General features: G+C 38.1%; 1 protein-coding gene across 1 annotated transcript in view; it reads left to right on the top strand.

Moving 5' to 3' along the window:
• Window positions 1–15,557, top strand: part of LOC149461351 (lipoxygenase homology domain-containing protein 1-like) — a 392,516-nt gene that overhangs the window by 170,676 nt on the left and 206,283 nt on the right. The window contains exons 24-26 of the mRNA XM_089678445.1: window positions 256–419; window positions 10,487–10,706; window positions 13,805–13,959. Coding sequence (XP_089534571.1) covers window positions 256–419; window positions 10,487–10,706; window positions 13,805–13,959 — 539 coding nt within the window. The remainder of the gene's footprint in view (window positions 1–255; window positions 420–10,486; window positions 10,707–13,804; window positions 13,960–15,557) is intronic.

Below are 15,557 nucleotides of genomic sequence, written 5' to 3' on the forward strand. Positions count from 1 at the left end.
GAAAATATTCATTATGCTATTCAAAATAAAAAATTTAAAAAATGGAACCACTTAATTTCATTTTCACCCATGACCTGTTGCCAAACCACTTAAGTGGTCCTTGGTCTTCAAAAGATTGAGCAACCCTGGCATATGGGTACTGCACAGTATAAAATGCATACTGTGTGAATAATCAGGCTATACCTTATTTTAATTTATTATCATATAATATATTTTCTGCTAATAGTTCTATCACAGCTCTTATTCTCATTGCAGATGGAGAATGGAAAATCACTGTTGTCACTGGTAATCCCCCCAACGCAGGAACTGATGCCACAGTGTCCCTTTATGTCTATGGTGAAGGGTCCAATTCTGGTCCCATTATGCTGGGATCAGGGAGTCATCAGCTGTTTAATGTGAATAGCGCAGATACATTCCAGGTATGCAGCTAGCATAGTGTTATTTTACAATGCTGTAATTATCACATTAACATAAACAGATGGTTATCAGTCTGGAAAAAAATCAGGCAATAATAACTTCTCATCATTTTAAAACAGTGTTTAAAGTTGAACAAACAGGCTTTCTTTCTGCATTTGAGCTTATAAAGTTTACAAGAAAAATGTTTTAACACCTTACAGTTCATTGGGATATACTATAGTGCATGTGGAGTGTACCAATCATATTATTGTGCCCCTTTCTCAAATTTTTAAAATGTATTTATTTCCAGGTCTAATTATACTACAGCTACCTTGCCTGAATGTGAGAGGTTTTATGAAGACCTGTAATATTTTTGTGCAAAGAGTAAGCTGCTGTGTGGTGGGACATACAAATTGGCTAAGAATTGATACTAGACAGTTAAAAACATTTAATTAGTTTCCTCATAAGACATTTCTGATATGTTCTCTTTACTAAGATGGTTGGGTGTTTTCAGTCTTCGAAGGCTAGGAAAAATGTAAAACTTCCAAAAAAGTTAAAAGTTACCAAGTGCATCTGTTTTCTCCCAGTGTTAGTTTCCCCCAAAATATTGAAAATTCTGCTGCTCTGAGATCCTACAGGCATTCAAATGATCAGCTGCCTTGGCATCCCAAAGCTTTAAAAGAGCAGGGAAGCAACGATGAGATGATGATAGATCAACTTTACAGTATTAAGATAATTTATGGTTTGTAAAGTGCAGTACATATTTGTATTCAGTCAGATCTCAGCATTCATCAGTTTAGAGTATCTAGGGAAATCATCAAAATGTACTGTTTGCTATGGGCTACTATATGATGAATAATAACAACTGCTTTAAAAATGTATCTTTTCATCATCTGTTATAGAAAGTCACATCAAATCAAAAATTATCTAAAGGAAGTGAATCCTTCTCTAAAATCACAATCCTTGAATAACTAAGCTCACAATATTAAACATTTAAAAACATGTACTAAGTAGTGACCTTTGGGTTTCCTATGACTGTCTCTTGTTCACATTCATTTAGAGTAAGACATTACCATAAGGATGTCTGCATGTCTTTCATTTTCCTTCCTTAAAAACCCTTTACAGTGTTTTATCCTTGCATCTGTTTTCACCTTAGGCCACAGAATAATGTCACAGCAGATAATGTACTGGAATTTAACCAGCTCCTGTTAAAGCCGAGATCAGTTTTAACACATTGCCTAAAATGAGATCTTTCAGGAAAGTAATTGGAAAGGCTGATTTAATTTACCGTATGGTGTTATGTTTTATGTGTGGTCTCAGTTTTGGCTGCCAGTACCGTCACCCACTATGTGATCCCCGCAGGAGATTTTCTCTTTGTATTTTTATTGCTGTCTCCATCATTCTTCATCACATTTGATGCATCAGTAAGTACTTATATTAAGGACTAGTGACATGTCCAAATTAAAGATAAAAAAATGAAAACTTTCAAATTGTAAAGGAACACCTGGATAGTTACAATTATCATTATTATTGTAATTTAGTAGACTTTTAACTTATGTTTTAACTTAAAGAGGTTCTTGCCCCCCCCCCCAAAAAAAAAATAAAATACTGTAGCTGCTGACTTTTAATAAAAAGAGCAATTACCTGTTCAGGAATTCAGCACATTCCTCATCTGAGCCAGTTCTTTGCCAGTCTTTGTGTCTGCAGCCTTGCGAACTCTTGGAACCTGTCTGTGACTCCTTGCAGCAAGTCTCTCCGTGCCCTGTGAATGGTCCTGCAATCTCCTAGGAACTGTGACTCGTTCCAATAGGCTGAAGGTGGGAAAGAGGAGAAGGCAACATCTACTCGGATTGTCTAGAAGATCCAGGTGGACATATGGCGCAGAGCTAAAAATAAATAAATAAACAATGCAAAATAATACAATAATAATAATAAACTGTAAAAAGATCCTAAGGGATCTAAAATAAAGTGCAAAAAATTAAAGTGCAACTAAGTGAATATATCAAAAGGGTCACAAAATCAGACCCTGTAAACAGTGAAAAAACAAAAAAAACACAACCCAATCCCAAATTGGGATGATACACACCAAATTGTGTCAACAAGGTGGATCCCAAAAATGGGATAATCATAAAGTGACAAGTGCTATATCACAATATATATAGTGTATACACAATACACACAGTGACAATAAAAAATGCAAAAACAATAAATATGTGTGGTGAAACAATCAAAGAAATATATATATATATAAATATATGCAGTGAAAAAAACAATTGCTGTGAAAAATGATCACATATAATAAGGCAGCAAATGTCCAAACAAGTCCAATGATAGTGCTGTTGGAATTCTCCACACAAAAACAGTGCTCCACTACCAACAAGGAACTGGTGCCGTGCGGTGCACACTCCAAACAAATCCTAAAATGGCTGAAATGCCCGCTCACTTCCAATAAGTGACCCTACGGGTCAACGTGCTTTTGGGTCACACCAGGATCCTACGATATAGATCTCCTTAGTAGCCAACCTCCACATACACAGGGTTCCAATTATACCATATAAGACTTCCCCCTCCTGGATCGATAGGAAGGTCTTACTATCTCCAACTTACAGAGATATTGCCCAGCTCTCAGTAAGAACATGGCCCATAGGAGAAGAAAAAAATACTTCCATAGTGCAATATTGTTTTTAATATAAGTAATCAAAAACGCCAGTAAATACACTCACATTGTTCCAGTATTGATTAGGCATTCCACCTTATACTATGGGTGTATTCACATGTATCCTTGGATGTACCAAGATGGCTGCCGGCGTAATGACAATACCACGTAGCGTATCGACGCGTTGCGTCACGTATCCCACGTGAATTCTTCAGGATAACGCTATTGGTGACTGCTTTCCCATTTATATATGCTGTATAGATATTAATCAGTCAATCAGTGGCCATTTTGTTGTAGTCCCGCTCATTTGCATATACCCGCGGCCATTTTGCTGTAGTTCAATATGATGAACATACAGACAAGCCGCGCCACTAATAACACCAGGGAAACTGTAATAGAAACCTAATGCAGGTATATATTAACTGGAAGATGTACAGTGGGGCAAAAAAGTATTTAGTCAGCCACCAATTGTGCAAGTTCTCCCACTTAAAAAGATGAGAGAGGCCTGTAATTGGCATCATAGGTAGACCTCAACTATGAGAGACAAAATGAGAAAAAAATCCAGACAATCACATTGGCTGATTTGGAAAGAATTTATTTGCAAATTATGGTGGAAAATAAGTATTTGGTCACCTACAAACAAGCAAGATTTCTGGCTCTCACAGACCTGTACCTTCTTCTTTAAGAGGCTCCTCTGTCCTGCACCCATTACCTGTATCAATGGCACCTGTTTGAACTTGTTATCAGTATAAAAGACACCTGTCCACAACCTCAAACAGTCACACTCCAAACTCCACTATGGTGAAGACCAAAGAGCTGTCGAAGGACACCAGAAACAAAATTGTAGACCTGCACCAGGCTGGAAAGACTGAATCTGCAATAGGCAAGCAGCTTGGTGTGAACAAATCAACTGTGGGAGCAATAATTAGAAAATGGAAGACATACAAGACCACTGATAATCTCCCTGGATCTGGGCCTCCACGCAAGATCTCACCCCGTGGGGTCAAAATGATCACAAGAACGGTGAGCAAAAATCCTAGGACCACACAGGTGGACCTAGTAAATGACCTGCAGAGAGCTGGGACCAACGTAACAAAGGCTACCATCAGTAACACACTACGCCGCCAGGGACTCAGATCCTGCAGTGCCAGACGTGTCCCCCTGCTTAAGCCAGTACATGTCCGGGCCCATCTGAAGTTTGCTAGAGAGCATTTGGATGATCCAGAAGAGGATTGGGAGAATGTCATATGGTCAGATGAAACCAAAATAGAACTGTTTGGTAGAAACACAACTCGTCGTGTTTGGAGGAGAGAGAATGCGGAGTTGCATCCAAAGAACACCATACCTACTGTGAAGCATGGGGGTGGAAACATCATGCTTTGGGGCTGTTTCTCCACAAAGGGACCAGGACGACCTATCCATGTACATGACAGAATGAATGGGGCCATGTATCGTGAGATTTTGAGTGCAAACCTCCTTCCATCAGCAAGGAAATTGAAGATGAAACGTGGCTGGGTCTTTCAACATGACAATGATCCCAAACATACCACCCGGGCAACGAAGGAGTGGCTTCGTAAGAAGCATTTCAAGGTCCTGGAGTGGCCTAGCCAGTCTCCAGATCTCAAACCCATAGAAAACCTTTGGAGGGAGTTGAAAGTCCGTGTTGCCCAGCGACAGCCCCAAAACATCACTGCTCTAGAGGAGATCTGCATGGAGGAATGGGCCAACATACCAGCAACAGTGTGTGCCAACCTTGTGAAGACTTACAAGAAATGTTTGACCTCTGTCATTGCCAACAAAGGATATATAACAAAGTATTGAGATGAACTTTTGATATTGACCAAATACTTATTTTCCACCATAATTTGCTAATAAATTCTTTCCAAATCAGCCAATGTGATTGTCTGGATTTTTTTCTCATTTTGTCTCTCATAGTTGAGGTCTACCTATGATGCCAATTACAGGCCTCTCTTATCTTTTTAAGTGGGAGAACTTGCACAATTGGTGGCTGACTAAATACCTTTTTGCCCCACTGTATATACCATATAACCTGCATTCCCCAATACCAAATTAGATGAGTAATAACCATATTAGATATAAACTGATGCTCAAAAAACCTAGTGGGTAATAGATAACACACAAATTAATTAATTATAATAATATATATGCCAACAAAAAATGGTCTTTATTAAAACTTGACCTACAGAGATAAAAAAGCATATATATACCATCATTAAAATATATGTACATATAAAAAATACTATTCAAAAAAATACTATTAAAAAATGGACGAGGAACCTTATTAAATAAAAAAAAGAATAAAAAATAAAAATTAAAAAAGTAGAATATAAATTATAAAAATGGGAATATAATATCCATCAAAAATAGAGCCAGCATAAAAAATGTATAGAAAAATATATTAAAAATATGTATAAAATATTTTTATATATAGGAGACACATGACTACACCCACAATATGTTTAGATATCTTATCTCAATAATAGATCATCAACTAATGCACAGAAATAATCAGATAAATAATATTAAAAATAATATAAAAAACAGGTGAAATGTAAGAATCATTAATAAAACAATTGAGATCAAACTCAACATTGAGACCTAAAGGCACTTGCGTTTGCAGCAAAAAAATCCATTTGGATTCTGCCTGGCTTAATGTTCTAATCTTATTGCTACCCCTCCAGTGTTTCTTATATCTCGTAATGCCCTAACACTTTAAACTGGAGGGGTCTTTATTATGATACCTTGCAAAATGTTTAGACACATAATGCTTGGGAAAACCCTTTTTGATGTTTTGAACATGCTCTCTTAATCTTACCCATAGTGCCCTTTTTGTGCGCCCTATATATTACAGCCCACATCCGCATTGTAGTCCATAGACCACCCCTTCCATTCTGCAGAAAATTAAGTCTTTTATTTTGTATTTCGTGCCATTACTATTGGAAATAAATGAATCCCTTCTATGGTTTTGTCCCCTCGTAGCTTTACACGCATAACAGGACTTTCACGGAAAAGAAACCTTTCTGATCCAAGAATGTAACTTTTCTCCTATTGATTGGTGGATCCAATACATTTTTGACTAATTTGTTTCTTAAAGTGGGAGCTTTCCTATATGTAAATTTAGGCTTTTCTAGTAGGATCTTATTAAGCATGGGATCTATCTTGAGGATATTCCAGTATTTTCTGAAAATATTTTCAACTTTTTTATAATGTTTGTTGAAATCCAAAATAATAGCTATTTGGTCATTAAACTGATCTTATTTTTCTTTATCTTTTAAATAGAGATTTCTATCTGTATTGCCAATTTCTATTATTTTATCCACAATTGCTTCCTGTGAATAACCTTTATCAGTAAATCTTTTTTTTCTGTGGTTGCTAAACATACCAAAAGAAGACTTTAAATGTTGTCTTCCCTCTGTCTTTGCTAACACTGGACATCATTTCTAATAATAAGCAGTGTAGACACCTTTTTTTAGTTTGTTTTCTAGCTATCATATGACCACACAGCTCCAGATCCTGGGTGGCTGTTGCGAGAGCCAACAACAGTGAGCAGTGACCTCACGCCACCAGTTCTCTGTGCGCTGACCAGGTTTCATCCCACCCATCACAGCAGCTGCCCAGAGCTGTGTGGACCAGGTAACCACCAAGAAACAGATTATAAAAATATATACACTGCTTTCTTTTACAAACAGTGTGGAGCATTAGTAAAGGCAAAGGGAAGGCAACATTTGAAGATTACTTAGTAGAAATCCTTTCCTTCTTCTGTAAAGTAAACCTTGCCTGAGAGGAGCATGGAGGCTTCCACTATTGACCTTCTTAAAAATGCTAGTTGCCTCTCTTTAGATGCTGAGCCTTTGTCTTAATAGTTTACAAATACAGCAGTGTCAGAGTTTAAACCTAACTCTGACTTACAGACTCCCCCCTTGGGATGGTGATGTGATTGTGTCAGTACCACTCTCTGCACCAATACACTGTGAATGAAGAGTGCAATAGGAATGCCCCTCTAGAGGAACAGGGCCATGACTCTCTGCACTCACAGTATGTGCTCAATCTACGGAGGTTGAGCAGTGTCTGAGAATTAATTGTGGTGAAGTAAAACTGAAGGGGACATCTCTTGATTGAAGATGATTGTTCCAGTCTTAGATCCTTTTTTGACTTTTTTAGCATCAATAATTGAGCCGATTTAGGTTTAAGTCAGAACTCCTTATCTGCATACTTGTTCTGGGTCATTGATTCAAAATATTGAAGCATTTACAGAATGAGCAGTCAGCAGTGGAAGCCTGTTTCTTTTAGGAAATCACTGTGGGATGGGTGTGGTAATCTCATCAGTGGCTCAATAGAATTGCAAAATGAAACCCACAGGCATTAATACTTTTCAAATCATTGACCTAGGTCATGCATGTACACCAGAAAAGTAACAAAATGCATAGTCGTGAATGGCAGCCTCAATGTTTATTTCAAGAAATGTTTCCTTTAAAGCACAATGCATTGGTAACATCTGTAAACTGTGATAAAAACTAAGCAGTAATAAGACACTGCATATACACAGAGAGATATATAAGAAAAGTGTCAGAACAGAGGATGTATCTTTTAAGATTGCTTGCTCATAGTAACAGACTAGCATATAGTCCCACAGCAGACATCTCTCACTTCTAAACCTCAATGAAGATTATATGTACAATCCCATAAGTAATATTAAATCCTCAATAAAGTGAACAAGAGTGAGACTTGTAATGAGAAGTAACTCAAAAGACTGCAATAAATCTCAGACTATGATATGTATTTGAACATGTATATTTTGTGCTGTAGTACAGTTATGTCAAGTTTTGTCGATTGTGTCATATTTTCTTCGAGCTCCACTTCTGCTTTAATTTTCAAAAAGTGCCATATGCCTTCTTGAGATATTACTGTACTTATAACACAGATCCGAATGACAAGGTTTTTTTCCTATTGTAACATGGGGGTAAAACCAAACAAATAATTAGTGATTACATTTAAATAGTTAATGTTTTAAGAAGAGACACTGTAGTTTGGAGAACCTTAGTGAAAATACTTTTGTTCCTTTTAACCTACCTTATATTAAGATAGTAAGCTGTTATAGACGATTTTCATAATTGAGTGCAATGCATCATGCCAGAATGCAAATTTGTAAACATGTTTAGAGACAGTTTACATACAATAAATGCTCAACTGAATGCTGCTTTTTTACGCATTGAAGGGCAATTTCACTTTTAGTGAAATTGTCTTTTAAATGTTCCCTTCAATACCCTCAATTGAAGCCACTTACCTAATATATTGTGAAACTGTTGGCGCTATAAAAATCCTGTATAATAATAATAATAATAATAAATACTCACCTTCCAGGATCTTGCAGTTCTGCCTCGCACCACAAAGCCTTTGCAGAAAAAAGTGCAGCTTGTGTCCAGAGTCTGTATACCTCACACCCTATTTATTCCTATGTATGGCCTGCATTCATTGGGGCTCCTAGCCATCCAAAGCTGTATAAACCCAGTCATAAAATTAATAGAGCAAGTGGTGCACATGCACAGCAAAACCTGTGGCTGCGTGGCACCAAGCATGTCCACACAGTGAGGATCTTGGTAGGGACTGAAGGTAAGAGGGTACAGGTGTGGAGGAGGAAGAAGAGGGTGCAATATGGAGGAAGTGGGTGGAGGAGTTGGAGGGTGCAGGTGTCGAGGAACAACAGTGTGCAAGTGCACAGAAGGCAGAGGGTGCAGGTGCAGGAGGAAGAGGAGGGTACAGGTGCGAAAGAGGAAGAGGACACAGGTGTGGAGGAAGAAGAGGATGCAGGTGTGGAGGAGGAAGAGGGTACAGGTGAGGAGGAGAAAGAAAAAGGTACAGGTGTGAAGGAGGAAGAACTGGGTATGGGTGTGCAGGAGGAAGTAGAAACATAGAAGTGATGGCAGAAACAAAGACTTTGAGTCTGCCCCATTTTTTTTTGGTGGAAGAAAAGGATAGACATGTGGAGGAGGAAGAAGAGAGTACAGGTGTGGAAGAGAAAGAAGAGGGTACAGGTATGGTGGAAGAAGAGGGTGCAGGAATGGAGGAGGAGAGTGCAGGTGTGGAAGAAGAAGAGGGTGCAGGTGTGGAGGAAGAAGAGGGTGCAGAGGAAAAGGAGGAAGAGGTGCCTTTGTGGAGAAAGAAGATGGTGCAGGTGTTGCAGACGAACAGGGTGCAGGTGCAGCAGAAGAAGAGGGTGCAAGTGCGGAGGAGGAAGAGGGTGCAGGTATGGAGGAAGAAGAGAGTGAAGTTGTGGAGGAGGAAGAGGGAGCAGCTGTGGAGGAGGAAGAGGGTGCAGCTATGGAGGAGGAAGAGGGTGCAGGTGGGGAGGAAAAAGAGGGTGCAGGTGTGGAGGAAGAAGAGGGTACAGGTGCAGAGGAAGAAGAGGAGGCAAGTGCGGTGAAAGAAGAGAAAGCAGGCACAGAGGCGGAAGAGGGTACAGGTGTGGAGGAAGAACAGAGTACAGGTGTGGAGGTCCAGTACAGGCCTGGTGTATTAAATGTACACCTATATCTTTAAAGGGTGGGCACCAAGTCATCATCTTCCATACTCAGTTAGTTGTCAGCCTAGTATATTTCCCATTTTCTTTTACATTCCTTTCATGGGTCACCATTCCATTTTTTTTTAAATCATTTATATAGAGCTCACACTATTTCCATATTGCTTTTTCACAGAATATTGAACAATTCACATTTGTTTCTATCCTCAGTGCAGCTTTCAGTTTTATGATTCTACTACAGTCATACAAATAGAGTAAAACATTTATGTAGAAGCAAATATTCTTTGAAGTTTTTAAGGGTCTATTGTACTTTACATTGGTTCATTGGTGGACTATTTGGTTCCTATTAGTCCACCTCACCATAACTGGTTAAACTTTTGTGTTGATCCCCCAAGCTCTACTCCATAGGTGCCGCTGTTTCAATGCATTTTTTGATGATGGGCAAACAAGTGTATGCTGTTTATGATAAATGGCTCTATAAAGTTAGGTTGTATCTGCCTGCACAGGTTGGATAAACAGTTGACCCAGGGGTATATGTGCACAAAGATTTGCATGACTCGCCCACTATCTCAGATAAGAAAAAATCCCCTTCTTTTTGGGACTTCTGATGGAGTCTTGCAGATGCATCTTTTATAAAGACTTCACACTTGTTCAGATGAGGGCTTTTTCTTTTCTTTTAGCCCACCTTATCTTAAACTGTCTGATCATACTTTTAGGTTTTTGTGGAGGAAACTCAGTTTTCATGTAAGCCAGTTCCACCTTTTTTTGCCTTACAAATTTGGTATACATGGTACCAGTGTGTGTGTACGCATTCTATATATATATATATTTTACATCTGCATGCTTTTTTTTGTAGAAATACTGATTTCTGACAGTGAGTTTTGGTCATTCATCAGGTAAATTTAAACTACTTGTTAAAACCATATAAAATCCGCATTGGGCATGACAATTCAGGAGACAGTCCAGAATGGTATCTTGAGGAGATAAGACTGCAGAACCTTTCCTCAGATTTGGAACTTCATCTACCTGTAAACCGATGGCTTGGAGAAGAAAAAGATGATGGAGATACATGGAGGGAACTGTTCCTGCCAATAAATGGAAATGAGCCATTACCATGTAAGTATTCATTATATATGTATGTATTATATACAAACATTTTATAATTTTGTATATATTCATATTTACATATAATGATTTATAAAGAAAACTATCAAATAATGTTGACATATTTAATACCATAGACATTGGTAGATCCAGAGGAAATACTGAGGGAACAGCAGTACAAAATTGGAAGAGACAGAACCTCACTTGCAATCACTCATGCCCATCACTGATGGTCTGAGAACATCGATCAATTGCTGCTATACTTATAGAGATTTAAGATGGGGGGGGGGGGGGTCAATAGAAGCCTTCTCAGAGAACCAAAAGATCTAGCTACATGCATGCCAATATCATGGAATTCAATGTGATGCAAGAATGTAATTATGTTGATCATACTTTTCACTTTGTCGACAATACTATTTTTTCAATCTTAACCCCGTAATGCAAGCTGAATGCATACTGTATATATGAAGTGGTTCTTATGCTGTGCTGGCACATATGTAATATCTGGTTTTGTGTAGGGAGTATGCTCCCAAGGTATAAGTCACCTGGATATAATAAATATTTGCAAAGATATGTACAGTATTACTTATGCATGCCTAAGTTAAAAGACTGGATTCAGGCATTAAGATTTGTCTTGTCTTCATCATTAGGGTGTTAAACCTCGAATTTTCAACCTTAGGCAATATTTAATTGTCTGGATTCAAATCAAATAAAAAAGCAATGCTTGCTATGTAGTTTAAAAGAGAAAAACTGGCATGGGTGGGAATTTCCTGACACAGCATCTATCCATATTGGTGTTCTAAGCTTTGTTCTTTTGAATGTATCCTTGAAGTGGGCTTCCTGCTCATTAAAATGATAAAGCATGTGCTGGATGAAGTGATTCAACTACAAGCTTTGGGTGCTATTTATGATTAAATGTGTACATTAGGGATGATGTATGAAACATTGTGGCATTCTCAGACCTTGAAAAGGATCTGTCTTTTTAAACATCATCATAAACCTGACCACCAGGCTTCACCCACAACTCTAGCCAACACACAGGGGTTGATTTGCTAATGACAATCTGGATATTCAGTTTGCAAGCAAATTTTCCTTTAGCTTTGTGATTGTGGTAAAAACTCACTTTGCAAAGAACACCCAACCGTGTGCAAGGAAAAGGAGAGCTCCATGCAAAATGAAAATTCCCTTGCACAATAACAAGCCCATTTCCCTTTAGTAACTCAATCCCACCGTCTCTACCAATATCAGTTTTCCAAAAATCTAACTGAAAATCAAATACCCTTAGAACACTGAAAAAAGACATCTACCATAAAAATAAGGAATGATAATTTCCACCTACTAGCTAGTGAAAAGAACACCATATTCAAAAGCCAATCTCTCAGTATTAAATGTACACGACTTGATTTCAAAATGTGCTTTTCATTGTGAGGATCTAATTGTAGATGTGTGTAGAAGTATCTGCAGTACTTGTGACATTGTGCTATTTTAAGAGTTTATTCCTCAGCAGAATGAGGAAGAGTGCATGCGTTATTGCCTTTCACATCTCATAAAGCCAGTCTGAAGTAAGTTGTCTACAGTAAGACTTATGTGCAAGTCTTTCTGTCATCTGCATTGCTTATGAAGAACTGAGTTGATCTGTTTCATGTGTAAAATATATTTTGAAGAGTAATTACTGTTTGCTGTGTATTACAGATTGTGTTTCTTATCCCTGGTAAGACTGTCCTCTGACATGTTCCTCTCAGTATATATTTGCAGTAGCTTTAATGTTGTCACCATTTCTTCTCTTAGAGCCATTTAAATTGTCAGTCCATTTTCTGTTGGAATGTTTTGCTAGAATTAAAAAAAACTTCTGGTTTCTGTATATTTATTTTAGCTGGTTCATAGATACAAAACAATAGATAGACAGACATACAGACATATTATTATTATATTATAAAAGATGTATACAGCGTCAACAGTTTTTGCAGCAGTTTACAATATAGAGGAACACAGTACAATTACAATACAATATAATACAAGAGGGTTAAGAGGGCCCTGCTCATAAGAACTTACAATCCAGATACAGATCACTAGTTAACATAAAAAGATAGATAGATAGATAGATAGATAGATAGATAGATAGATAGATAGATAGATAAATAGATAATTTGGCTAGACAGATTAGATAAACATGTCATCTGTCTACATCTGTTGTTCTTGTGTGACTGATGCACAGTGAAAATACCATTTCCTTTTTTAAAAGAAAAATGGAATGATCAATGAATGATTACAGAGTTTTTTTTTAACAAAACCCTCTGTGTAAAATAATGAGCACTTTCTAGAACTGCAAGTGCTAATTATCAGTCCACAGCGCACCGCTACCCAGCACATTTGTTGCAAACCAGTGCTAGCAATGGCTACATTACTTGCCAACATCAGGCTGTGTGTGGCCAGCCAAAGATAAAATAAATAATGATTCTGATGGTTAATGTTAAGATATAAAGCACAACATATATTTCAGTGCTTTATAATGAGCAGTCAAACATGCAAACAATAGAGTAGAAATGTAACATAAACTAAATGTTTTTAAGTATTGTATGTTTTTTTTAAAACAAATGCATGAATTGTAATTCAATGAAGAATACAAAAATAACATTGCATGACTTAAAAACTGAACTTTAGACAGATATAAAAGAGATATATTAATGCAGGTCTATAATTTGACCTGATATCAGCTTCTTGCAGCCTCTGTACAGCAGGCCTTGAGTGTGAGAGGAGGAAGCAGTACAAGGAGCCCATCAGCTGACAAGAAGCATGCCGATAGGAAGAGAAAACAGACTGTAAGAAAGATGACCTTATCACTGTGCTGCTGCTTCTTTCACCATCCAATCACAAGCTCGGGCAAGTCCAGAATGACTTGGGCCCAGAGAATATGGGTTGAATAATGTTGGTTGTAAGACTAGAGGACATCTAGTGGCAGAAATAAATACAGTAGGGAAATCTCTGCACTGAAGGTGAAAATTGTGGCAAAAGCTGGTTTGGTTATTTTACCTATTAATGGATTGTTCACGTTTATCTTGTTATCTTTAACTGGGGTTCTGCTTTAAAGAAGTTATATATTTTTTTTCCAGTGCTGGACTATGAAATTGACATTCATACAGGAGAGATTTCTGATGTTGATATAGAAGCTAATGTTTACATGAACCTATATGGATCCAATGGAGACTCTGGCAAACGAAAGCTACATAAAAGCAAATTTGACAGTGCCAAATTTCAGAGAGAAAATGTAAGATATTTTTCCCACGTCTTCAGGCTGATTTAAAATGAGGCTTTGTTTTGTTTAAGACAGAGCAGGAAAGGGTTAGATCTTCTGTCGGGCTTTAACTGCTGTTCTGAAACAAGGGGAAATCTATTCAATGAGTACAGTAGAAAATCCTGACCAAGGTCTAAATCTCCCCCATTCTATCTAAAAAGAAAAAAACCTGGGTATTTTGTGAAAGTAAATATTTTTATATATGGAGACTGCCATTGTACATTCTCGTTCTTCTAATGCTGGTTGCCTAGCTGTCATGCTGACCTTCAGCCTTTAAAGTGGCTGTAAAGGTTGTTGTTTTTTTCTTTAAAATAATAAACACATGATACTTATCTGCTCTGTGCAATGGTTTTGCACCTCTTCTTGGGTCCCCATCCGGCTCTTCTGGCTCCTCTCCCTTGCCGAGTTCCTCCAGAGAAAGCGGCTTGCTCTCTCCTGAGCCACCTCTGTGTATCAATAGGACACACAAAGCATGGCTCAGTCCCACCCCCTGCTCACTCCTCACTGGCTGCGATTAACAGCAGCCAATGTCTCCCAATGCTGTGTCTCAGCCAATGAGGAGAGAGAGACCTGGTAGAGCTGCTGTTCTTTTGCACAATGCTGGAATGAGATGGGGCTCAGGTAGGTATTAGTGGGGGCTTGTGGGGGGAGCTGCATACTGAAGTTTTTTTTACCTTCGGACATAGAAAACATGAAGATAAAAAAAACTTTCAACATTTGCAGTCACTTTAAGACTTTGAGTCAATGAACAGTATTTGTATCACGAAAGTCAGAGCAAAAGCCTGGTTTGATACTTGATGCAGGTCACTGACTCAAAACATTTAAAGCAAAAGGTTATCATATATTTGCATATATTTATTAACTGCTTCCCCTCCATTCTATATCAGAAGTACTGCTACAGGGCGGAAGGGCTGTTCAAAATCACATGTATATATATGTGATTTGCATTTATGGGTAGGGGACACGTGCACACCGCCCTACCCGCGCCGCTATTTGTGGCTACAGATGTCATTCACCGGGTTATGGCCAGAGATTCCCCACTGGCACATGGCAGTCGCCGAGAAACAGTGACAAGGGAGAGATCTGTGTGTAAACAACACAGGTCTCTCTCCTGCCAGCAATAACATGCTGCTGTGTATTTCTCTGCACAGAAGAGAAATACACAGCAGCATGTTTCCCTAGTAAAACACACACAGCACACACAGTATAACCGCACACAGTTAACCCTTTGATCGCCCCAGATGTTAACCCCTTCCTGCTCAGTGTTGTTAGTACAGTGTCAGTGCTTTTTAGTAGCACTGATCACTGCATTAGTGTTATTGGGATGTCAATGACAGTTAGTCAGTTCCCACCCAGTGTCAGAATGCCTATGTGTCTATAAATCGCTGATCACTGCCATTATTAGTATAAAAAAATTAAAATAAAAATTCCAGTATACCGCCATTTATAGACGCTATAACTTCACATAAACCAATTCATTTACACGTATTGGGATTATTTTTTTAGTAGAATACATTTTGGTCTAAATTTATGACAAAATTTGATGTTTTAAATTTTTAACTGGACATGTT

The sequence above is a fragment of the Staurois parvus genome, unplaced genomic scaffold (genome assembly GCF_062004578.1).
Source record: "Staurois parvus isolate SC_StPar_1 unplaced genomic scaffold, SC_StPar_1.0 ptg000205l, whole genome shotgun sequence".
NCBI classification, from domain to species: domain Eukaryota; kingdom Metazoa; phylum Chordata; class Amphibia; order Anura; family Ranidae; genus Staurois; species Staurois parvus.